The sequence below is a fragment of the Ictidomys tridecemlineatus genome, chromosome 1 (assembly GCF_052094955.1).
Source record: "Ictidomys tridecemlineatus isolate mIctTri1 chromosome 1, mIctTri1.hap1, whole genome shotgun sequence".
Classification (NCBI taxonomy): Eukaryota; Metazoa; Chordata; class Mammalia; order Rodentia; family Sciuridae; genus Ictidomys; species Ictidomys tridecemlineatus.
This window is the reverse complement of record NC_135477.1, coordinates 254,613,359-254,638,182: the sequence shown is the minus strand read 5'-3', so window position 1 is coordinate 254,638,182 and position 24,824 is coordinate 254,613,359. Positions and strand designations below refer to the sequence as shown.

Below are 24,824 nucleotides of genomic sequence, written 5' to 3'. Positions count from 1 at the left end.
CTTGTGGCTGGGGGCCGAGGCTCTCAGGGGGCCTCAGGACCAGGGGCCGGTGGGGAGGGCAGCACAGGGACTGTGTTCGCTGGCTCTGCCCCAGGCCACGATGCACAGCAGGACTGGCTCTGCCCTGAGCTGGGTGCTGGCAGCTTCCCCTGCTAGATCTTTGTGATCATCCACATTAGGGGCAAGAAAGGACCAAAACCTGAGCCTCAAATTTGCCATCATGGCTGTGGGCCAGGCCTAGGTGCTGGTGGGGAAGGAAAGGCACAGGAGAAGGGGCCTGGCTGTTTTCCAGGGGGTGTGGGGTCAGTTGGCTTCTTGCACCAACAGCGGGCTGTGACGGGGCTGTGCTTGGTGGAGCCTGGCCCCAGGGTGGCCTCACACTTGTGCTGGTGTGGCAGACATGTCTGCCTGCCCCAGGGTGTCTGGATGGCTGTGGCTGCAGCTCCATCACAGAGCTGACCTCACTAGTGGCCCTTTCTTCAGGCATGGTGTGATCAGGACCTGGATGTGCGGAGAGCAGCAGAGCCCAGGTGGCATTATGGAGAGAGCCCGCAGACAGGCAGAGTGTAGTCTCCCCGGTGAGGGGGATTCGAAGGGTTAGGGTGCAACTGAACCATGGGTTTAACTCGGCAGAGGGCAGAAGAAAGAGCCATCTCTAGGACATAGTGGACGACGTAACTGGGTGCTACTAAAGCTATTCATGGACACCAAGTTGTGTTTCTTAAATTCTCTTGTGCTGTGACATGATTCTTATGTTGACGTTTAAAGTCACTTAAAAATGTGAGAACACTTTTAGCTGAGGTCACTGAAGAACGCCTGACCTGGGACATGGTTTCTGGAGCCCTGGCTGTCTGCAGAGGGCAGGGGCAGAGGCAGGTGGTCCCTAACCACGGGGCAGCCAGGTCCCCTCTGCAGCAGAAACGTGCTGCATGGAGGAAACAGGACAAAAAAGAAAGTCACAGGCCCCGGGTGGGTGGGGCGGGGGTGCGCAGCGCTGTGGGTTAGTCTAGGAGGGGTTCCCAAGAACCAGCATGGGGAGGCAGTGTGATGCTCCCATTTGATGCACGGCGTGGGTGTCGCAGGTGCCGCAGGGCGGACAGGTGAGCTTACCCGGGCGATGACTCCCGAGATGAACACAGTCGGTTTAGGCGGGCTGGAAAACAAGGAGGGAAAGGCGGGTTTAACAGGCAGGCCACAGAAGGCTGGAACAACGGAGGCTTTGGGACTGAAGAGGCCCAAGGAGGATGGGAGCAGACCTCCCTGGGTGCTGGTGTCCACAAGCACCAGGTGGTGGGGCTCTAAGTCTGAAGGCCCTTTGGAAAGGCCACTAGGAAGCTTTGCTCTGAAGTGAGTCCAAGCAAAGAGTGAGAGAGGAAAACAAGTGTCAGAAGACACAGCCCCAAAGAACTTCTTTTGGCTTGTTTTTCAGTCAGTCCTCAAATTCTCACTGTGAGGAAGCTGGGGCAGTTCTGAGTTGGTGGGATTGTGGAAACAGGGAAGCAGTTTGGCTCTGGGGTGAATTTCCCTCCCTCTCCACCAGGGGCTTCCCCGCCCAGTGTCCCCATGGAGTCCATGAGTTCCAGAAACTTCTAACCAGTGAGACCCCACAACCCATGCAAACTCCTGGCACCTGTGGACCACCAAGCATCATGGACTCAAGGTCCTTATGATGGCAGCTGTCACTTTTTCACCTGTAATTAATACCCATCCTCCCAAACTGTCAACGGTATTGAGGGCAGAATATGGCACCCTAGTAGCATATGATCCTTCATGAAGAGGAGACAGACCAAAGCGTGTTGGTGATGACCACTGTTAACATGCGGTCCCTGTCTGTGGACAGATGCACATGCTTTTCTTAGTAATCTGAGCCTCCAGCTGCCCTGGAAGCCTCTCAATGAGATGGTCCCATCATGGCTGCTTAGTGGCCTTCAGACTTAGGGCTGAAGCAGAACTTAGCAGTAGGAATGACCCGAGTCCAGTCATCCCAGGGCTGTCCGCGGGAGCACCCACAGGAGGCCACTCCTCGGGCCTCTAGCCCAGCCAACACACCCCTGCCCACCTGCCAAGGTTAGCTGCCCTTTGGCTCTTGCTCATTAAGGGAGACAGTCAGTGAAACTGTAAGGAACTCAGAGTAAAGAACATGCTCTGACAACAATCGGTGTTGTCAGTGGAGAGGGAGGCTCCATGGGTGCAGCTGCGCTGGGTGCGGCCAGCTTTGTGTTATGTTCTGCACAATGTGGCTAGTTAGGCTTCGGGGGAGGGAATTTCTGGATCATTATACCTAAAATTGATGGACACTTCTGGGTTAGGGAAGAGAGGAGGGGACAGATTACAGGGTTCCCATAGCAGTGGCCTCCCACAGAGTGGGGATATCCCTTTGGAAAGGAATCCGGAAATGGTAAATATTAAGCACCACAGAAGTAAATGTTAAATTTTCATATTGAATTATCATTAAATATCTTTAAATGAGTAAACACTGATGAATAAAGAAGTAAAAATTCAAGTATCACCTTTCAAGCCTACTTTGGGGATATATGTCTTAAAATGTACACTGCCTATCCGTGCGCATCCAGATCACACATGATGGGCACCCATTGGTAGCGATGGGCATGCATCAAGAGCATCACGCAAGCTCTCCCGTCACTGGAGCCCACCGGGGCTCCAGGGAGTCAAGTGGACTGGAGGGAGGGCAGGTGTGTGCACGGTGTCTGCCATAGTGGCTCAGGAAGTGGCTGCGGCCACACCAACCCTGAGTTTCAGCGTTGCAGCCACAGCAGGCTGTTCACCCTGTTGGGGTTGGAGTTTGAGACTGAGGAGTGGTCGGTGTGACTCAGGGTCTGATGGCCACAGTTGAAGGGACGAAGTACAGAAAGGGTGTGAACCTAACTTATGTGCTCCCCTGAGGGCTGATTCTGGTCCGTAGCAGGGACAGTGATGGGACTGGGGGATGAGCTGTGTGCAGAGCAGACGTTGGGTGCGACCCAAACCCTGTGCGTTCTATTAGACTAGCAGGCTCAAGGGTAGGGCATCAGTAACGCCCTACCTGAAGGCTCCATCCTGCATTGCTCTTCTCCAGGGCCTCTGTTTGGTGCCAGTCAGAAATAAAGTAGTAAAAGAAATGAGGCTAATTCCTGTGTATGAGGCATGCTCGCAGACAAGGCTTTTACTTTAAGAGGATACTTCAAAAATTAAGAATCGTGCTTGTGCGTGCAAAGCCTTCTAGCCACGAGGAGGAGACTGGGGGGTAGTTTAAACAAGGACCCCTGGTAAAGAGTCGGGTGCACCGCCGTGCTTGGGAAACACTGGCACATTAGATTCCATCAGGGCCCATGCCCAGGGTGACCTACTTTCCAGGTTCTATACAGTGTGAGAGCTGCTTTGAGGATTTATGTAATCTGATGAGATCGTCTGACAGGTGTTGTTTTGAAGATGCACCATTATTCTCTCAGGAAACAGAGAATAAAGTCCTCCCTTGTTCCCCGCACCCTCAGGCCTTGGCAGTCTCACCCAACACACTCACTGTCTGGATTGGAGTCCTGGGGACACTTCCCATCATCAGCAGGAACTGAAGCTGTGCCCAGTGGGGACGAGGCAGTGCTGAGCCTGGTCCCGTGTCTCACCTGATAACGACCACAGCAAACCCTCATCAGGGTCACTGGTCTTGAAACAGTTCCCTGTTCCTTATTCTCTAAATTTTCTTGGTGAGCAAAGCTTGGCATTTTATGGACCCGCAGACAGACAGGATGAAGTGCCAGAAAGAGCACTTAGGGAGTGGCGCCCTCCCACCCCAGAGAGCAGCTGACATCAAGACTGAGCTCAGGGACTCTAGTCCTGAAGGCTGAGAACCTGAATACCTGAATTCACATTCTTTTTTTTTTTTTTTTTAGAAAGAGAAAGAGAGAGAGAGAGAGAGAGAGAGAGAGAGAGAGAGAGAGAGAGAGAGAGAGAGAGAGAGAGAATAATATTTTAATATTTTTTTTTTAGTTTTTGGCGGACACAACATCTTTGTTGGTGTGTGGTGCTGAGGTTCGAACCCGGGCCGCACGCATGCCAGGCGAGCGCGCTACCGCTTGAGCCACATGCCCAGCCCAATGAATTCACATTCTTAAACTCCACTGGACTCCAAAGCAGCAATGACTGAAGTCAATTCCAACACACTGTATTCATGCCCCACTTACTACCTTCTCAATGTGTGATTAATAGATAAATCACCAGAAAGACTTTTGAGTGTTCTGGGACTTCACGAAGATTTCCTTGTCAGTAGGGGTCCCCAACAACATGGCATTTCTGCCCCGCCTCTGAGAGGTTCAAGCCACACCTCTGGCCTTAAGGGCCAGATGGGAACTTAGGGCTGACAGGGGTGCTCTTGTGCTTCTGCAGGCCAAGGGTCTCCGGTGACATGAATTAGGGCTCCTGTACTCTGCCCAGAGGCCCTTCCCAGGTCTACCCTCTTCAGTGGGACAGCCCTGCCAAACTTGAGGAAGTCTGCCATGGCCTCTGGGACATCCCCTCCCAGGCTCAGCGGTGGCTTCAAAATCCTTCACTCCTGCAGGCTGCCCCTCCCTAACATTCCAGTGTGGTTTCCAGCTCACCCAGAACCTCCCCATCGCCCCACAGGTACCAGCCCTGTCCTCACAGGGCACCCACGTTGACACTGCTCTCTCTGAGCAAATGATTATGAAAGGACCCACGGCTGGCTAATAATTGTCACACAGCATGGCTACTGCTAGGCAGCTGTGCTGGGGCAACCTACCCGGTGCCCTCTTCTCCTCAGCCAGTGGTGTGAGGTCCTCCTTCACCCTGGGGTGTGCTGCACCGCCCTCGGAAAAATGCAAAGCCCTCGCCACCCCAAACAGGATTCTGCACAGCAGGGAGGGTTCACTGCCCTTCCAACTGGTCAGCCTGTCCTTCCCAAGCAGGCTGATAAGGACTGGGGTCGGGTGCTACCCTGTGAGAGGATTTGGGGAGGGGAGATGCACACCATGCACGCATGCACATCAGTAAGCCTGGAAACCCAGGCGCAGCGCAGGTCCTAGGGAAGGCCGAGATGGCGGCACGGGCAGAACCATTTTCAGGTTAGTAGTTTTGACATGGGTTCATTTTCTGCAAATGCTTTTTCCTACTCACATGGACACCTTCTAAAAGAGCCAGTGGAGGTGTTTCTTGGAAAAATGCAAGCCCTCTATCACCCCAAACAGGATTCTGCATAGCAGGGAGGGTTCACCTCTCCATTTTCCAGATAAGGATGATAAATCAGAGATGGTCCATAATTTTCCTGAAAGCTATACAATAGCTAAGTGCTAGGAGCCAGACTTGGGACAAAGGCCATCCAGGGTACATGAGTGTGGCCAGGAGCCCACCCCCTCATTTTAAGGGACCTCAAATTATAGGTCTGTCTTCTATTTAGAGTGCAGATAGTCACCTAAATGCAATATAAGAGTCTCTCGTTCAACCAGCTAGTACATTAAGTCTATCTAAACATTCATTTTCTAATGTGAAATGAAGTTTTTTTCTATCATTTATGTCTGTAGCACTTAATTGGAATGCAGAATACTTCTGCTCACCTGAGTCTCCTCAGCAGGTGTGATTTCTATTTGAAGGAGGAAACGGAGGGTCAGAGGGCTTTGTAAATGTGTTCAAGGTCCCAGGGGCAGAGCTTGGGGACTCTCAGGCCACACTCTACCCACCTCATAGGTCTCCGTTCCCAGGCTTCAGGAATACAGTGCTTTCCTAACTGACCAGTCAAGATGCAGTGGTCAGTTCACGTGGAAGGACAGGAGGAAAGGTGGCAAACCCACACCTTCCAGGTGGGCTCTGCTGTCAGACATCTATGTTCAAATCTGAGTCTGCCAGGAACCAGCTGGTGGGCGGGTGCTTGGCCTTTCTGAGGCCAGGTTTCCTCCTCTGTGGAATGGGCTAGCAGCAGACCCTACCTCACCAGGTGACTGTATGCTTATGAGTACACACACACACACACACACACACACACACACACACACACTGCTTAGCACACAGAAAGCACTCCATCAATGTTAGCTGTGGATGGTGATGATGACAATGACAACACAACCCCACCTGTCCCATGCACACTGCTGTGCACATTCATGACAGGTCCAGCTTTGCTTCACTGTGGATCCTACAGCTAGGTGTGGTTACTGCTTCTCTGAAACAGAAGGGTTTCCAAAGTAAGCAAAGAAAGGGCCTCACAATCGCTAGACTGGAAGAAGGAAAATCTCTCCAGGCCCTTCCTCTGTTTGGCTCAAGAGTTTGACATGGTTTAGGCAGCAACTTAGCTTCCTAGCCCACTGAAGACAAGAAGAAACAAATGCAAGTAGCACGGTGGCTGAGCACCCTGAGAACTGCCAGGGGACCCTAGGGAAGAGGGCTGGAGGAGAGGGTGAGGGGCCGTCAGGGATGGGCCACCAGCTCCTCCTGCACTCCTACTTTCGATGCAGCCCATGAAACAGGGACAAAAGGAACACCACCCACTGATGACATTGGTCAGTGGTGCATAGTGCCATCGGGAGCTGGGAAGGGGCCCATCATGTGCCACTTCCCTCTCTTCCTGGTACAAAAGTAGTCAGTATTCAGAAAGGATATTCCCCTAAAATCTCCCTGCAAGTCCAAGTTGCCCAATGAGCCAGGGGCAGGGTATGAAGCTATGTGCAGAGTCTCGATTTCACTTTCTAAAGCAAAGCTACTCAGTTCCATGGAAAGGTGCTTATCTGAGGCCAAACCACAGCAAAACCCTAGTTCACCAGCAGCACGCTTGGGAGGAGTGTCAGGTTGCTCCCAGACCAGGAAGCCCATGAGGGTATCTGTGCCATGTCAACAGAGCAGGGAGAGGCTGTGTCATACCAGATCCAGTCCTACTAATGGACACTCCCAGTGTGTTCCCATCTGCTGGTGGGTCAGGTGAGTGAGCACCGGCTGGAAAGAATGTGATCATCTCTGTGGGGGCTTCAAAATCACTCCCATGCTTCAACTGACAGCACTGTGCCCTCCTCTGCACCAGGCAGAACAGATGGGGACAATTAAAGTCCACCGAGGACTCCAAGTGCCTCTCCACAGTAGAGGTGCTGAGCGCCTAGGGCAAGGCGCAGGCACCTGCTGTGGGAGTCCTTGCAGACCCAGACATGGCCACTGAGCCCTGCATGTGTGCACATGAGTGTGCATATCTGTGTAAGAGAACAGAGAGCCCAGTTTCAGGAAGAAGGGCATGTTTTAGTTAGTATTCACCAGTGCAAAATGAACAAAGGTGGGGTGGGGTGGGGGGGCTCGTGTGGCACCCAGTTGGGTGGGTGGGTGGGTGAGGTGGGGCCGCCTCTGGTGGCCATTCTCTGGAAAGCCTTCCTTCTACCCACCCTCCTAATGGAAGTGAAACAAATTCTGAAACAAATTCTGAAACTCTTCTTTGACTTTGCTCTGAACACGTGGCTTTGTGTTTTCATGAAATTTATGGAAAAATCTATTCCCATCTGAAGGGCTTTCACAATCACTTTCTAGTAAATAGCCAGAAAACAAATGCTTTCCTGCTATTTTTCGTTCTTGAAATATCTTCCTGACCTGGTCTTACTTTACTGGGCTTTTTAATTTTCTGGACACCAAAATAACAACGAGCGTGGCTGGTGAGCAGAGGGACAGCCTTGCCCCACTTACGTCCCTCTGCCCTGTTATTCTTCAAAGCCTGACAGTCAAGGGCTTCGTTCCTGTGGCCTGACTTCAGGTGCTGAGATCACCCCACAAGATGGCACTGCTGGTCCTCTCAGGGCTCACAAGGCTCAACGCTACCCCCAGGATGACAGGAACCAGGTGTCCCCTGCTGGCAAGCATGTCCTTTCTCTCTAAGGAGTCCCTTAATTGTCAAGTGAGTCTAACTGAAGGTGAAAAACAAAAACAAAACCTCAGCATAAATGCTTTAAGTACAATTCTAAACCCAGGAGAAAAGACTCTGGAACCCAATTCCTTCCAGATTTGATATCTGGAATTTATAGTGTTGTTCAAAAGAGCCCTAGTAAAAAACCTTGGCTGGGGTGGAGCTTGTGAGCTTTGTTTAGTCTGGTTCAATGACATTGGATTTCCAGTGAGAAGATGGTGCTTTGAGACACCAAAATCCCAGTCTTCAGATCCTCCAGTGAAGGGCCCGTGACCCAGCAAACCAGCTCAGCTTTCTTAGTGATCCACTGCCTCCTGCAGAGGGGGGAGAGGCTGCTTCCTTCAACAGGGCCACAAATACACAAAGTCTAACCCTGCTGGTTCCCGAGTGTCTCCAGATGAGCAGAGGCCGGTTGCCACTGGGAGGACAGTTCTTGCCTGGGTTCTAAAACACTCCTCCCAGGTGCTTGCCTAGCTGTTGATGGACACTCAAAACCTCACCGGCCCCCTTCTGCAGCTAGAGAAGACTTGAACCCCCTCTCCTGAGTATGGGGTGTTCACAGCTTGCAGTAGAGATAGGGTCCACCCTCCTCATGGTGAGGAGGAGGTAGGCACCTGCTGTGGGAGTCCACGCAGACCCAGACATAGCCACTGAGCCAGCTGTCTTAACAGGTGCTGGGATCTTCATTGTACCCATGGACATAGTTCCAGAGCTGCTTTCTCTCTTGACAACCAGAGAGTTTGACTTGGGCTTTCCCCACTCCTTCTTCCCTCTGCTGTCACCTAGTCCCCTCCTTCCCTGGATGCAAAGAAGACAAATGATCACAGTATGTGTTCTGGTTACTTATCTTGCATCTCACAGATTTAATACAGTGATGGTCCAGGGCCACTGTGGGCCTCTACCTCCATCCCTACACGGAGGAGAGGACGTCCTGACAGGTGAGGGCGTAAGGGCTTTTGCCTAGCAGTTCTGCTGCTGCCCCTGCAGAGTGCAGAGCATCTGAAGCCCAGAGGAAAGCCCCATGCAGTGGTGCATTTGAGAGCCTGGGCTTTGGAGACAGAGAGCCCTGGGTCCGCACAAGAAGCTCCTCTGTGCTCAGTGTCCATCTGTAAAATGGAAACAACACCCGATTCATAGAATATTTGGGAGTTTTAATGAAATAACATTTTTACTTTGCTTAGAATGAACCTCTATTGACAAGCTCATATTTAGTGGTAATAACTGAATTAACTGACTGTATAAAGTCAGTCTAGAGCTGGGCATGGTGGTACATGCCTGTAATCCTAGCCACTTGGGGGCTGACGCAGAGGGATTCCAAGTTTTCTAAGGCCAGCCCTGGAAACTTAGCAAGATCCTCTCTCAAAAAACAAAATAAAATAAATAAAATAAATAAATCAAAAGGGCTGGCGAGGCAATTCAGTGGTATAGAGCCTCTTGGTTCAATTTCCAATACTGGGAAAAAAAAGTCTAGAAGTTGCTAATTTTTCTTCTAAATTATAATTTGAGAATGATTTTTTTTCTCCTTTCTTTTCTCCCTTCCTACTTCCTTTTCTCCTTCCCTTTTTTCCTGGGGTGGCTAAAGAATTTTGGGGTATCTTAGAGCATCTCTGAGGAACACGAGGTTGCCCACATTGAGTTTTCTCTCCTTTGTTCTAAGCACCATGGGTACCACAGGGTGGGACTGGAGGTATTTCAGTGAGAAAAGATCCCTCAGTGCCACAGAATTTGGATTCCTCTGTCCCCACCCCCATCCTGTGTGTCCCCAACAATATATCCCCACTAGCACACGGCAACAGCCTCAGTAAATGTGCCAGAGAGGATCATTTTTAGGGAGCTGTTAGGGAGGCTAAGATCAAAGGCAAGGCTCCTGTTTAAAAATGAAGCCATTCTGTGCATGTGTTTTACCAAGTAGCAGTGCAGAAGGAAGACGGTAGATGCTGGGGGTGGGGTGGGGAGCCCCCTGCTGCTCTGCTCTACTGCTAAGCTGCTGGAAGACCCCTGCCAGTGGCCGCCAGCCCCCAGCCTACAGGTGTCTCTGGGATGCTGGGGAAGGCTCCCAGGCCTGGCTGGGAAGCGTCTGCTCATAACACAGCGAGGAACAAGTTGTGTGGTCGTTGGACAGTCTGTATGACCATGTTACATGTATTAAAACTTTACAAGTTACTCAATTTCAGTAAGTACCACACTTAAAGTGATTCCATCTTTTATTCTGAACACATTGATGTTTTAGGCTCCTTCCTTTGAATTTCAATTATGAGGAAGTGCTGGTGAATAAGCCGTGCTTATTAGACAGCTGGTGAAAATCAGAGCATTAATCGTTCCATCTTGAAATGGGAGCTTCAGGTTCAAGGGTCATGTTTTACAATGGTTTTGGGGAGGAGGGTATCCCCGGTTCAGAATGCAAAGTGTGTGGTTAGTACAAGACAGCTATTACGGCTTAAAAAGGAGAAGGATTACGTAAGTAGAAAAATTTCACAAGACAACTGCTAATAAAATTCCTATTAGAAAGGACATGATAATCAAATATAGACACTGAGAATCTCATTCTCTGCATCTCATCCCATCCCCAGAAGTACAGGTGGCTGGCTTTAAATGAGACAGCTGTCACTAGGTTTTTGCACAAAACTCAGAAATAAAAGAAGAGAAAAGCGATTTCCCTGCTCTCATATGCCTTCAGCTGCTCTCCTGGTGGCAGGAGTGTGCATCTAGCAAGGGGGAAGCTCAGCCGGGGAGGGTGAAGCTCAGCTGGGCCAAAGCCCAGCACACTGAGCAATGGAGAGAGCTTTCTGGCTTCCCTGTAGCTGGATCCACGGGACTGTACCTGTAACCCCCCTTCCATGTGCCTGGGGAGGGGCTTGGTGACCTGGGAGAGCAGCTCTGCCCAGATGGCAGATGAGCTGCCGACAGCAGTGGTCTCAGGATGTGCAAATCCAACAGCTGTCTGATTGGAAAGGCCAGTTCTGGGGACCACCTCAGACCACATCCAGTGCTCAAGCCTTTTCTGGAATTAGCAGAAGGGGAGCAGAGTCAAATATGAAGGAAATCAAACCCCACCAATTCTGCTTCCTTTCAACAGCAGGTGGTGGGGAGGACTTCTGTTTCATCCAGGAGCCCATGTGCCCTGGATGTTCAGAGCAAGCAGTGATGGCGGAGCAAGGAGCACAGCAGAGGGACTGCAGGCAGACTAGCACCAGGCCACTTCAGCTGCGGGGTCTGAGAGCACTCAGAGCACGGAATAAAGTCTCTACCCCCTGATGCTCTGATGCTGAGTCAGCACGGGTCAGTTAGTACCTCTGTCCTCTGCACCAACACACCATACAGGGTTCTGGGCTCAGGGCTGGGGTGAGGACATGGACTGCTCCTGAAAGGCCCTTTGAGAGGCCAGTGGGACAGCTGTGAGGTTTGCCGGAAGCTGGCGTGGGACACAGGTCATCAGGATTTTCTAGGAATAGGGTTGTCCCTGTGTCAGTGTGGACAGCATTTGTCACAACCAAGAGGAAACTGTCCTTATGGGTGGGAAGAACTTCCACAAGTCCGAGCCTCCTCTGTTGAGAGTTAATTCCCTCCATCCAGGGCACCACACAGCATCTCTTTAAACTTCTCAAATGAGGGTTTCGGGGGAGGAGTGAAGGAGCGGGTCACGGGCAGAGCAGGCATCAAGCCATGCACCTCATCCTTCCTGCTTCCCCACGCTCCCTGAGGGGCTGCCCTGGGGCCTCTCCATGCTTCCCAGAGGACAGCCAGGTCCCATCTTACCCATGGGACAGTCAACCTGCCTTGTTATCTACAAAGTGAGGAGGCAGATGAGAGCTGGAGGGGCAGTCCCACAGGGGGACGTGAGACCAGGGCTAGGAGACAAAAGACGAGTGTTCTAACCCAGAGCCAGACTGGAACTCCTGGAACTTCAGCTTCCTTCCTGAATCAAGGAGCCAAGCATCTCCTCTGGAGCTTGCAGGAAGGAGTTTGGGGAAGGTCAAATGAGCTCCCAAACATTAGGTTTGTAGCACATGCAGTGTGGCTCAGGAAGAGACCTGTTAGTAAGTGACATGTCAGTGGAAACAGTTGTAGAGGTGAAATGAGAGTGTGGGGACAGCAGGACAGGATGAAGGCTACAAACGTCAGAGCAGACAGGCACTGTCCTTAGGTGTTGAGGATGCTCTCAGTTTGCGCTCGGGCTCTGGGACCACAGGGTGAAACTTCCCATTGCTCTGCAGACAGGATGGGATGAGCAGTGCCCTGCAGGACACTGAGGAGCTGAGATGCACCCTGCCACAGGATAGAGAGGGGACCTGGAGGCTGGACACGACTTGCTTCCAGGGAACGACAGGGCTAAGTATACACTCACAGTTAAGAAGTCGGAGGAGAACTTATATTTATAGATCTCACTTTGAGATCATGTGTGTGTTGAGACCCCCGACACTGGAAACTTCTGGCATGGGCCAAAAGACCCACTGTCCCAATCCCAGCCTGGCTATTGTGAGCAGAGGGGAGAGCAAGAAAAGTATGGGTGTTTTTCAGAGAAGTTTGGGAACAACCACTGGCCATCACCAGCCAAGGCCATAAAGATGACTGACCTAGAATGTAAACTAAGTTTGGGGCCAATGGAGGAGCTGGAAGGAGGCAGGGGGTTGTGTTGGGGAAGGGCATTTTCAGTGGCATGCCCTACCTGGCGCTGTGGAGCCCAGGACACAGCAATCAGCATGAGAGGAACCTGTGCCCGCCATCACCTATGCTGTGCCTGTCCATCAGATACCTTCTCCAAGCAGCCCTCGGGCCTGCCACAGAGCTAGGTGCTGCAGGCTCAGTGGCTGACAACACAGATGGGCCTGCCCTGCTGGAGCCTAACTGGAGCAGGGTGCTGGGCTCCACAATGGTGTGGACTCAGGGCAGCCCTGACCTGCTCTGCCTACTCACCCAGGGCCCCCGTGTCTCTGGATCACATGCTACTTTTCAGGTAACGCCACTGTCTTGCATTCTGCCCTCCAGGACCAGAATACACTGCCTGCCATCTACCGGTCCTTGTGTAGACAATGGGAAAGAACGCAGAGACTAGCACTGTCCCAGAAAACCTGCTGTGTGGCCTGAGCTCTGGAATAGCAGGCTGTGCCTGTGCTGCCCTGTTCTGAGCATCCAGGGAAGGACCCAGGGAGAGGCAACCCCAGGAGGAAAAGCAGGGAGTCTGGCTGGGGCACCTGGGTGCACGGCCAACACCTGAAACGTCTGTTTATGATGAAGACTTCTTTTTCCAAGAAAATAAAGGGCATTGTGTCTAAAATGAGCTGCCTGGGCAAAGCCCTCAGAGAAGCTGATTGTATCTCTGCTGCTTGTTCTGCAGGGAAGGTGAGGAGGGAAAACAAGGCTAGCTAGAACACTGTGTAAAGGCAGTGAATTCTGTCATGCATGAAGAGCGTAAGACAAACCAGCAGTTCTTTTCAAGTTCAAGATTCAATTTGTTGCTTTTCCTGAGCATTTGCCTCAAAAGGTACCAATTTGAATATAAAGAAAACACCAGCATCTTTATGGTTCAATAACAGGGCTTAACGATAGTCCTAAAATGGTGATCAGGGACACAAGTACAAACATTTTTCTGCACTGTAGTTTCAGAATGATTGCAATGGCAGATGGCATTTGTATTTGTCTTCCACGCTTTTCTTAAAAAAAAGACAAAAAAAAAAGACAAAAAAAAAGACAACAAATGACCTGCTGTTTCTCCTCTGACCAGTAGAGGGAGACACTTCACTCAGGGAGACAGATATAGGCCTCAAGTGTTCTGCAGGTTAGTCATAGGATTCCAATTCCCAGAGTAGCTGGGTTCAGGTAGCTGTCCTCTGTCCTGGTATAATTACTGATAGTACCTTCTTTCTCTCTCAAAGGTATTCCAGACTACACATGCTGTTGCAGTCACTCCAGCTTGAGACAATTCCAAAATGATCCTCAACTTTACCTGGGCTCTCAAGAGTTTCACTTCTGATGGGAGAAATGTTGGCATTCCCTCTGCCTGGCACAACCTTAATGTTGGAGGCAGCTGGGGCACCAGCTTCAAAGGCTGGCTCACTTCTTAACTTTCCACAGTCTCCCCTGATCCTCCCAGGGCAGACCTTTCCCAGCTGTGTGGCTACAGGAACTTCCCACTTCTGCTTGCCTGGCTCCCCTTCAAGGTCAAGAACAGGGTGGAGTTTGCTGTATGCCTAGCATCCTGCCTGACAGATGCTCAACAAATGCTGTTAGCACCATGAGCATGGCTGGCCAACGAGCCTTAGCTTGGTATAAGTTTGCAACAGCGGCCAGGGGGTGAATTCACCAGGATGGCTAACCCGAGCCGTTTGTAGCTCCCTTCTTAGAAATGAAACTCCCTGTGCACAGTGAGCCTGAAAGCACTGCAAGAGAGTCATCAGATGTATGTGGGTTTATTTCTGTTGACTAACAATTTGGCAGAGCTGGATCCACTGGTGATGGGGCACTGCCTTGGATTTCCCAAGCAAAAGGGCTCTTCCTGCAGCTTTTGCTGGACCTTGAAGATTTCCAACAGTTTTTCTCCCTCTTAAGAGGGAGCCCAGGCTAAGATGTACTTCTTCAAACAGTCTCAAGTTAAACTTGAGAATTATGATAGAACCAAGTTCAATCTTAACCAATGAGGTCACTTAGCTGGGGGCAGGTAGGGAAAGAGGGTGTGCACCTTATCAAAGACCCTTCCAAGAGACTGAATGAGTACATTTAATGGGGGAAAAAACTCCAACCGCTTTCCATGTGGCAACTCCAGGCAGTGGTGACAGCACAACATTCCTCGGCAGGACTCTCGCCATATTTCCCAAACATCTGGAATGGTCCAGAAGATACAGGGGCAGACTCAAAGGCAGCTCGTCCTGTAAAGAGCTCAATGTGTTCTCAGTGTGTGATGCCACTCATGACAAACAACCCAACTCAATGCAAAAGGGACCACAGCCCCGCGGGCATTCTCACAGGACTAAGACCTCCTGCCACAATTCTCACCCCTAGCCAGGACCACCTCGGCTTCTTCAGCCTGAAGGATGCACACCTTAATTTTAAAAGTTCTCCTTATCCAGGGCCAGCCAGATCATCACGTGTAACTCCTAGGAAACAGGCTATTTCCCTTGACTTCCTTTTCTCCACGAGCACAGCTAACAGGAGCGAGGCACCCAGAGCTTGTGGGAATGACTCTGGGGCTGAAGGCCACTTAGGAAGGGTGCTCCCCAAGTAGAGGGCGCACGTGGTGGACACAGTAGGGCTTTCCCAGGTCTCTAAGCTGCTGTAATTCACGGAACACAGGTGGCTATTAATTCGCAGGCTGAGACCTGAGACTGGCTGTCTTCCACAGAGCTGTGGCAGCCCAGGGAGGGCAGGGGCCCTCTGATTCCTGCGAGTAGGTCTATTTACTGTACACTGGGTGACTTCAACTCAGGGACAAATGTGCAGGAATCTATCTGAGAATTCTGGAAGCATCATTTCAAGGGAGTAGCCCAGTGAACTTAGCTCCAAAAAGACTCTTTCCTTTATTAATTAAAAGAAACAGACAGAAGGACCCACAAGGGATAAATAAATTATTAAGCTATTAAGACGTTGCTATAAATATGCAATGGTGATTCAATAATTCATAATGGACTAGTACAACGAGATTCTTAGGTTTCACAAAGCATCACTGCTTTGGCATAGCCAGCTTCCTGGGGCATGGGCCAATTGCTTCTCTACCCGGGGTGCAGGGGTGCCAGGGAGCCTGTGGCGGGGGCAGAGCAAGGCCTTGCTGTGTGATGTTTCCTGTAGTGTGGCTTGTACTCTACGAGCTTCTGCTTGATCCTGTTTCCTGTTTTGAAAGTGCTGATCTCTACTCACTAACCTGACTTCATGGACTGCCGGTGGGTGACAACCTAGTTTGAAGGAACAGGTTAAAGGAGCTTCCACTTCCTATGTAATCATATGCAGAGAGTGATGTCACTGGGGCTCTGCAGGTCAGTTCTTATGCTGCAGGTCTGTCGCAGAAATGGGGTTTAGGACAACAATCAACAGTGTTCTTAGAATCTGTGACCAGACACATTGGAGCACAGGGGATCACATGTGCTTCTCAGGAGGGGAATCATTTCTCCAACAGACTCAAGCCTTATTTAGCTGAATTTCACTAATTTGAAATTTGTGCTCATTGATTTAAGGTCCATAGACAACACAAACAAGATGGAAGAATATTAAAATCCCCCAAGAAAACAAGGTTGGGAAAACCCAACAATATTCTGTAGTGAAAGCTTATACACAAATAATTGATGTGCTTATTACAAATAATTCTATTTGTACATTGAATCATGCATCCTGTAAGAGGAATTTACTGGGCCCCTCTGCTAGACAAGTCTGAGCCATGGTGTGATCTGAAAGTAACACCACATTTCCTTATAAATATTTAATAATTTGGATTTTTAGAAAGCAGATCAAACTACCATTCACTATAATTAATACAAGATGGCGAGGTTCTACAGCACAAGGGCATATTTCATAAACGTTTCTAAGTTTGCTATTCAGAATACGCACACGTGTCCTATAAAGACCCCTAGGAATCGCCTGCCATGGAAGACAAACAGGAGCCCAATCCCAGCACCCAGTGGGCAAGGTGCAGCTCCAGCCTGTGCACAAGACCCGGACCCAGCACACGAGGGAAGCAGGAAAGAGGTGAATAAGCCCCACTGGAGAGGTTTGATGAGGGTCCTGTAGCCCAGGTGGGCTCATAAACATTCCTCTGGGCTGCTTCATGGTCGGGTGGGTTTGGCAGGTGTGGGTTAAACAGGATGTGCGGCCTTCTCTCAGGCAGGCACACCCCTTGGCTGGGTTCTAAGCCCTGCACCCTCAGAGGATTTGTGTCGGTGACCCCTGGCCAGAACTTTTCATCAGAGTGCTTGTCATAAATGGCTAAGAAAGATGTCACACAACAAAGAACATGCCCACACTCCACAAGGTGGTGACAGGGCTGTGTTAAAGAAGCTGAGTCACCTGTATATACCATGTCCCAGGCGATGCCTCAAAGGGAACAGTAAGGTCTGCTGCCCCAAATTCGTCAGCGTTTTTCTCTTATTCATTAGGGCAGTAGGTCAAGCAGAGCTCTAGGACTTAGGCATCAGCACTGATTCACCCAGGAAAACGAATTGCATATTCTGAAGCCACACCCAGACACCTCCTTTGGAATCTTAGGGGCCAGTGACCTGCTTTGAGCCAGCCCCTGGTGATGCTGGTGTGGCCCAAGGTCGAGAATCTGGCTCTGCTTGGAGGGTCCAGTGCCCACAGGAAGGGGCAGTCCTGGGCGGCCTCTACCACTTCCACCTTTAGAAACAAATCAGGGAAAAGCCAGTACCCAGGGCCGGGCAATGAGAAAAACAAGGAAGTACTTTTCAGTTGCCCTCCTTCCCAGCCCTTTCTAGAGAAATCCAGTCCTGAGGCCCTGGGTGGAGCTGAGCAAATGTGTTTCAGAGCCTGCTGCTGGCCAGGTGCCATTCACAGAGAGCCTTGGCCAGCCTCGATCATGGAAAATCCTATGGGAGGACATGACAAGGCTCAGAGCGTTGCAGACTCTCCAGGTAGAGTTTATCTGGCAAACACCACCCAGCAGCCATGGCAGACATGAGCAGGCCCCTGCTCTCGCCCTACGCTAAGCCCTGCACCAAGGTCCTCCTGGGAATCGGGTCCACGGTCACAACACCAGACAACACTGAAGGGACTGTGGGAGATTCTTAGGGGGATCAGAGTGGCCGATGGCTCTGTGTGGAGTCATGCTGCCTTTGTCACTGGGTCTGGATACCTAGTTGGATAGCAGGGAGCACGAGAAAGCTCAGAGAGGAAGGCAGAGAGGGACCAGCCTGGAGGACGGGCCAGTGGCCAGGCAACATATAGAGAGTGGGGCCAGAGAAGCATCTCCAGGGAGGACAAATGCACGCAGCCTTCTGGGGACGATGGTGGCAGCGGGTGGTCTTACTCTGCAGCCTGAGCCTGGCACAGCTGGGTATGGGCAGCTGGTGGTTTCCACGGGAGCCTGGGCCCTGCCCTGGGGAAAATGCCCAGGTTGGACGGCCAGTGTCCCAGCTCCAGCCCCTCCCAGGGTGACACACATGACCCCTGAGGACAGGTGGCCTGCTGTAGAGCACAGCCCTTGTCCACCCGTCTCATGGCTTCCCCTGACCTACGCCAGAGCTGGCGAGGATTCTGCGGTGGGGACTCTGTGGTGGGGAGGTAGGTTAAAACACACCCGTCAGCACACCCAGGCTTAAAGGCTACTCAGCGCTCCAAAGAAGCCAGGAAGGGGCGTGTCACCCTGCTGGGCGCTCAGGAGCTGGGGTCAGGAGGAGCTGGGGTCAGGAGGAGCTGGGGTCAGGAGGTGGGAAGGGGAAGGCTTGCGCATTTTACCCGTTGGGAAATGGCCCCGTGCCAGGGCTGGAGACACATGATGGCTGAGGCCCACTGAGGCCCCAGCGGCTCCCACCCCACAGGGCCCCAGAGTGCACACAGGCCGAAGAGGAACTGAGATGAGCAACCAGCTCAGGAATGGGGATTCCCACTAAGGGAACCGCAGAGCACCTGCTGTGAGGCTTACTTGAGTCACCAGACTATGACTGGTTACAAACATCTAGACTTTTTATCACAGGCACAAGAATCCCCTACACACAGGGCTGCAGGCGCACACACACAGTGGTGTGTGTGTGTGTGTGTGTGTGTGTGTGTGTGTGTATGTGTGTGCATGCGCATGAACGTGTGGGTTCATGTTGGGGGAACTCTGGGGCAAATGAGAAGTGGGTATGGAGGAGGGGCAAATGGATTTTGGTTTGGGACAATCCAAGCAAGATGACTTGGGCATGCGTGTTGGGGTGTAGCCAGCAACGTGCTGCCACAGGGCAGTAATGGGTGCGAGATGCACAAGGGTTCTCTGCAGATGCACTGCCTGGAAAGCTGAAGTGGAAAGGAGATCCCTCTGAGCATGTGTGAAAGGACAGGGGACAGAGAGGAAATGTCATGTGGCTGATCAGGAGCAACTGAGGGTGTTGGTTAAACATGAGTGAATGTGGGACTCAACCCCTTGAATATTCAAAATCTTTAAACATGAAAGAAATCCTACCATGGGTACATGCTTCCAGGCTTGAGGACAGGGCAGAGGACAGGGTTACACTCCTTTGCACGTTGAAAGGCGCAGTGAGGGCTGGGCAGAACCAGGACTCAGCATGGCCACTGTTCCTACAGCTGCTCTGGGAGGTGGACGGTCTCCCACAGGGGTCAGTCTGGAGCCTTTGCGTTCATCATCCACAGAGGCCTGAGGATGGGTATCAGGGACCCCTCATCATCCGGGGAAAATCCCACCAGTCTGCATGTGTGTTTTCCATCCGTATTTGCAATGGAAAACATTAATTTAGACTGGCAGTGAGCAGATTTGCCAAGAGCCTCTTAAATGAAGACGTAGGTTCTTTCCTCAGAGGAGATACTCATGGGGCTCAGAACCATCAGAGCTCCACGGAAATCCAGACCTTAGGAAAGCTGTCTGATGTCACAGAAAATCAGAGGAGACCTGATAGGAGTTTAGACATGCATGCTTTACTACAAAATGTACCAAGACATAAGGACACATCACATCTAACACATCCAAAAGTAGAACCCAGGGCACCCAGGAACCAGGCGGGGGAACCGACTAACGACCAATTGACCATCCCTACGTCTCTGCTTCCCCCAACACCTCATTGGTACTTGGCATTCCCTCTTGCTAAGAGATAGTAGCTCAGTTCCTACTTTAGAAGAGAGGGAAGGAGGGCCACACCTAAGACACTGCAGAGGCTGAAGAACTGTCATCAGACGTCCCATGGAAGCGTGCTGCTGTACCCCACCCTGTGGCAACCTCCTGCGGTAACAGAAATGCTGGCTGAAGTCCAAGGCTCAGGATGGCAGTGGGAGTAACTCTCCGGCCTGTCCACTACTGACACTCAGCCATGTCCAGGGCCACTCGAATGCCTGGCCACACCTGCTCCAATCCACCCACAGGGACACAGAGCAGAGGCTGGATCAGTCCTGGTTCCCAACTCAGTGCATGTTGGCCTGGAGAGACCCCCACACGCTGGCTTTAACAGGCAGCTCCTGAGGACCTAGCAAATGGCCTTGGCCTTCTAAAATAGCTGCTGCGTGACTTCTAGGTAAATAGCACCCCTCCAAAGTAGCAGAAGGATGCTATGAGTAAACGCAATGGTGGGAGGCAGTGGGTTAAGGAAGGCCTCAGGAAAACCAGGAAGTTCGGGCAGGTTGCTCTCAGTGGGTGGAAGCCGGAAGCCTCCTTCACCCTCCGCCTCACGGCGGGAACGCATGGTGGAGTTTCAGCACCAGCTATTTATCACCTTCTGCACATGTCAGCTTGTAACATGTAACAATTAATTTGATGATCCCAAACTGGGCCTGACAGGACGCCTTGATGGTTCCCTGGGCCTAGATTTAGCAGAGATACACACCCTTGCTGATTTCTCCCGCAGAGGATGCTGGCATCAGCCCAGGGCAGCTTTCCTTCATCCCAGTCCTCTCGCCTGGGGACGCCTCCTATCGACCTGCTCCTTGTTCCTAATCGCATGGCCAGTGTCAGGACACACGGGCTGTCACGGGCGTCTACTGACCACTTAACAGTTTAGAGGCAAAGAGGACATGAGGGGGAGAAACAGAAATTGAGTGCTGTCAATGGAGAATCAGAGGGAAACAGGCTCAAACTGTGGTTTGCAAGGAGCAAAGCAAACCTCTGAGATCTAGATATCCGTAGGCAGCAAGAAAAAATAATATTATCCAGCCCTTCTCCCCAAACTAACTCTAAACTGTTGACGGCATGGTGGCTGGCCATTGTCTGCCATACCTCACCTGGACCCAGATGCCATGGGAATGCCACCCTAATGAAAACCACTGGGGTTGGTCCTCAGCTCCTTCCTCACAACCCTTTAAGACCATCCTGGGGAGGATGACACAGCAGCCACCATCAGCAATGCCCTCCCCAAACCCGCCACCCAGTGACTGACGGCGCATGCCAATTTTCTCCTGAAATTACTATTCCCCAGCATGCTTTAGGGAGTGCAGTTAGGAAGGAGCACACAGAAATGGGTATCAATCACAGGAGCCGCTGAGCCAGGCGCTCAGTGCTCCATGTACCGAGAAATCCTCTTTACACGTCTTTATGCTTCTGGCCATTGCGGCCGCAAAGTCCCAGCCATTAGAAGGGACAGGCATCTTTCAGAGCCGTGTTCCCTGGTGAAATGAAATGTCAAAGCCAAGGAAATCCAGACAGACACGCCTTGCTTACTTGCTCTCTCTCTTCCCTCTTGCCATCATGTTCTCCTCCAAGAGAGTAAGTTATTAAAGATAAAAAGCCAAATATTTAGTTCCTCTAAAACAGCATTTGTGACAGACTTATGCTGACAGAGGGGGACAGATATGGTATTAATAGTCCACAGATTAAAAAAAACTAGGAGAATGATAATAATCAGAGAAACTAATTCAACTCTCTCTCTACATATTTCTTTTTTTATCCTATAAATATAGTTTGGTTCATGCAAGGTCACTGGCCAGTGGTGGGACTGCCCACCTCAGGTCTTTCATCAGGAGTTTGATGGGGGGTCTTGCACTTCATTTACCCCATGCCTCGTAAGAAAAATGCAACCTACAGAACTTTGCAAATAATGCCAGCTGCTCTGGTCAGTAAGTAGAGACCAGGACTCTGTTTATTGTGAGTGAGCACCTGGGGAAGGCATAGCAGAGAGGTGGAGAAACAAGCAGTACGAGGACCAGGCAGGAGATCAAACAAAAGAGTCCTGAGCATTTTTAGTAAAGAAAAAGACAGCAGGCTCTAGTCACTAATTAACACATAGCACTCTCCAAGGAGAGGCTCCAGCCCAGGCTGCAGTCCAGAAAGCAAGAGAATAAAAGTGTGAAATCCAGATCCCCTCTCATTAAACGCCCTCCGTCTGCCTTGGCTATACATTTCATTATGGTCCTTATCTCCGCCCTCAGCAGTTCCCACAGACAGCCCCGAGTTGGCAGAGCTCCCCAGGCTTCTGAGAACAGGCTGGTCCATCTCGCTGTGCATCACGGGGCTGTTTGTCATCCCCAGCATTTGCCAAGTGTCTAGTTGGATGGTTACGGAAGCAAAGGTCAAAACACAAATGACGCGTTGTTTGGGTGCGGAAGAGAAAGAAAACATACAGCCCAAAAGTGAACTGTGAGGTTGGCTCAGTGCTTCCTGTGCTGCCCTACAATTGTTTCACAATCATCTCTGGTAAAAACCTTAAATTAAAAATACTTAAAGCACAGCACCTCTAATCCTGCATGACTGAAATAATTTTTGAACACCTACCTAGGACCTACCCTCCCACCAAAGCCGCGCAGGACCAGCCAATCTCAGTGAGGACTAGCCAGCTCTGGGGGTTTCTTGCAGACTAACTTCTCTTTTCTTATCTCCTTCAGCATCTAGTGAGGTTCACCCTCATTAACAGAAAACACACAAGAATGAGGCTGTTATTGATTCATGCTGTGCTTTTAATTCTTTTCATAACTTTCAGATTCTCATTTTTATCTCATCTTGTTTTTATCATAAAAGTCCTATAAGAGGAGCAGACACATGCATAAATCGGCTGCAGCCATGAAAACAGGTGCCACAGCCAGTGATTTACCTGAGCCCTGCTCCCCTCCCCCCAACTGCCTCCAGGCTTGTCCCAGGACCCTGGGGAGCCCAGGGCTCCTCCCCTAAGCTCAGGATGCTCCCAGACAAAAAGTGTGAAATGCACATTTCAGGAGGACTTGAGCAGGCTGACTTTTAGGGACTGTGTGCACCTAATTTGCTTAATTCAGGGTCATTACCAAGGTCTCTGATTAAAAAAAGAAGTTAGAAAGACCAACAGAGGAAAGGGCAGGGCTGTCTGGTTGCTTCAAGGCCATGCCCCTGGCAAACACTTTCCTTTTCTGGTTCCATTCCCTCAGGGATGTGGGGAGCTCAGGGACTCTAAGGAGGCAGGGCCCTTCTGGTCCCTGGGACCTGGGTTTTCAGTGCCTGTCACCCAGGAAGTGGGCACAGCCAAGCTCTGTAGGGCTGGTTTCCTCCCTCTTCCAGGAGAAGAAGGGTCCCACAGAGCTCGTAGGACCTGCCTTTCTTCTGTCCCAAGGGGGGGGGGTCCCTCTACCCAGCACCTGGCTCTGCCTTGCCACAGCTGGTCTGGTTCCTTTCTATCCACCCCCACATTTGACCCTGCAAAAGGAAAGACACTCTTCTAATTCCTTAGCAGCTCTTGTCGGGGCCCAGAGGTGCCACCCTTTCCATTTAAGGGTAGGGCCCCGCCCCCCACTAAAAGTCCTCTTGAATTCAGTAGCAGGGACTCATCAGGTTTTACTGACTCCAATTTCCTCTTTGTGCTTTCCCCTCCGGATTTCCTTTCTTGGAAGCTTCCTTGGGGAACCCCACTTTCTGGCCTTGAAATCGAGGTGGGGGTGTCGCTGTGCCCGCAGGCAGGGCCAGGCGTTTCCCTGGGATGGTCCTTTTGCTGGTTCTGGGACTCCTGGTGTGGCGGGTGCTGGAGAGGGGGCAGTTCCACAGAAGCAATGCCCCTGCACAGCATCCTGCACTGTCCTGGTACCTTGTAAAACCACAAGCCCAAGCTGACGATCAGAGACGGAAAATAACAGAAACTCCTGCATCTTAACTGAGCTTGGGTGGAAGCCGGTGCCTAGTAGTATACTCTACTAGCAAAAAGACCTCTGAATTTAAAATAGCAGGTAGAATTGCAGGTGTTCTTCTTAACCACACCCCCCAGTGCTTTAGAAAAGGACCACCAGCTGCTAGAAGAGAGATGGTGGGCAGGGGAGTGGCCAGAGTCTCTGCAATCCACACATTCAGACTGAAATATTATTTTTGATAGTTCGATGGATGACAATGGGCACTTCCTCAGCTTTCCACAGCAGATCTCCTTGACCATCAGTGGGGTTGCGTCCATACCCCTATAGGATGTGAAGACAAAGGAAGGCTAAGGATGAAAGCATTTGCCATTATTTGGCTTCTAGACTTTCAGAATGATGCTGAATTGCTTGTTAAATACCAGGACAATATTCTAACCTTCTCATTCCCCAAGGTCACACGAAGATGAGGCCTAAGCATAAATTCAACAGGCTGAATGTCACACATTTCCAAAATACAAAAAGTCCCATGGGGAAAAAAAATCCAGTTCTGCTCTATGAGCAGCTCTCACTCACACTGTCTCCCAGTTCCCCTCCAGAGCACCTATAAACATGGGGGTCGATCAGAAGAGTAATTTCTCAGCCACAACTAACAGGTAAGTTATTCACAAAGTGTTTCTTCCTTCTACAGAGACTGGGGTGCAGGCCTTAAAGCTTTGCTGCTAGTGTGGGTGGGGGGAGGCCCAGGCAGCACCACCATGGCCAGGCTGGAGAGAAGTAGCCCCAGGCCCTGCCCAGACCTGCTAGTGCAGAGCCTGAGTTTTGACCTGGTTCCCAAGTGATTTGCATTGAGAAGCTCTGCTCCCTCCTCAGTCACACAGAGGAGGCAGGTAATGCAGAGGTCAAGGTGCGGGCCAGGGACTCAGGAGACCAGGATTCTGATTGTTCAGCCTCTGAACTTGTCACAGTGTGTGTGTGTGTGTGTGTGTGTGTGAGGGGGGGGGACTCAGAGAAAAGGAACATTTATCACTCACAGCAAAAACAGACAAACCAAACCCCCGGATATGAGTGGTGGACTAGCATTTGTTCCCAGAGCATTGGTTCCTACAGTGACAGAGACAGGGGGTCACCTGTGCATGCAGGGCACCCTCACAGGAGAGGGATCTGAAATTAGGGAACCCTCATCTTACACAGGGCTCTGCTGACCTCCCTCCCTCTTGTCTAGAGAGACAGGGACTAGACGGGGCAGAAAGTATGCAGTTGTCCTGGGAGGTGGCTGTGGGAGGGTTAC

The 24,824-nt window shown here is 51.0% G+C and overlaps 2 protein-coding genes and 1 long non-coding RNA gene across 18 annotated transcripts in view; 1 reads left to right on the top strand and 2 right to left on the bottom strand.

Moving 5' to 3' along the window:
• Ankrd33b (ankyrin repeat domain 33B) overlaps positions 1-24,824 on the top strand; it is a 255,262-nt gene that overhangs the window by 89,493 nt on the left and 140,945 nt on the right. Inside the window, exon 3 of one of the 16 annotated variants that reach the window (XR_013424402.1) lies at positions 13,750-13,879. The exons of 14 other annotated variants lie outside the window; for them this stretch is intronic. Coding sequence is in view for 1 of the 2 variants with exons in the window: in XM_078018208.1 (XP_077874334.1) it covers positions 13,750-13,847 (98 nt within the window). In the remaining variant the exon portion in view is untranslated. Of the gene's footprint in view, positions 1-13,749; positions 14,011-24,824 lie in introns of those variants that run through there. One more of the 16 variants, XM_078018208.1, reaches the window with a different exon arrangement.
• Dap (death associated protein) overlaps positions 1-24,824 on the bottom strand; it is a 59,901-nt gene that overhangs the window by 1,892 nt on the left and 33,185 nt on the right. The window contains exon 3 of the mRNA XM_078018240.1: positions 1,111-1,153. Within this exon, the coding sequence (XP_077874366.1) occupies positions 1,111-1,153 (43 nt within the window). The remainder of the gene's footprint in view (positions 1-1,110; positions 1,154-24,824) is intronic.
• The window catches only part of LOC144365672 (uncharacterized), a 43,959-nt gene continuing 20,289 nt past the window's right edge, over positions 1,155-24,824 (bottom strand). The window contains exon 2 of the long non-coding RNA XR_013424406.1: positions 1,155-23,857. This is a non-coding gene — a long non-coding RNA (uncharacterized LOC144365672). The remainder of the gene's footprint in view (positions 23,858-24,824) is intronic.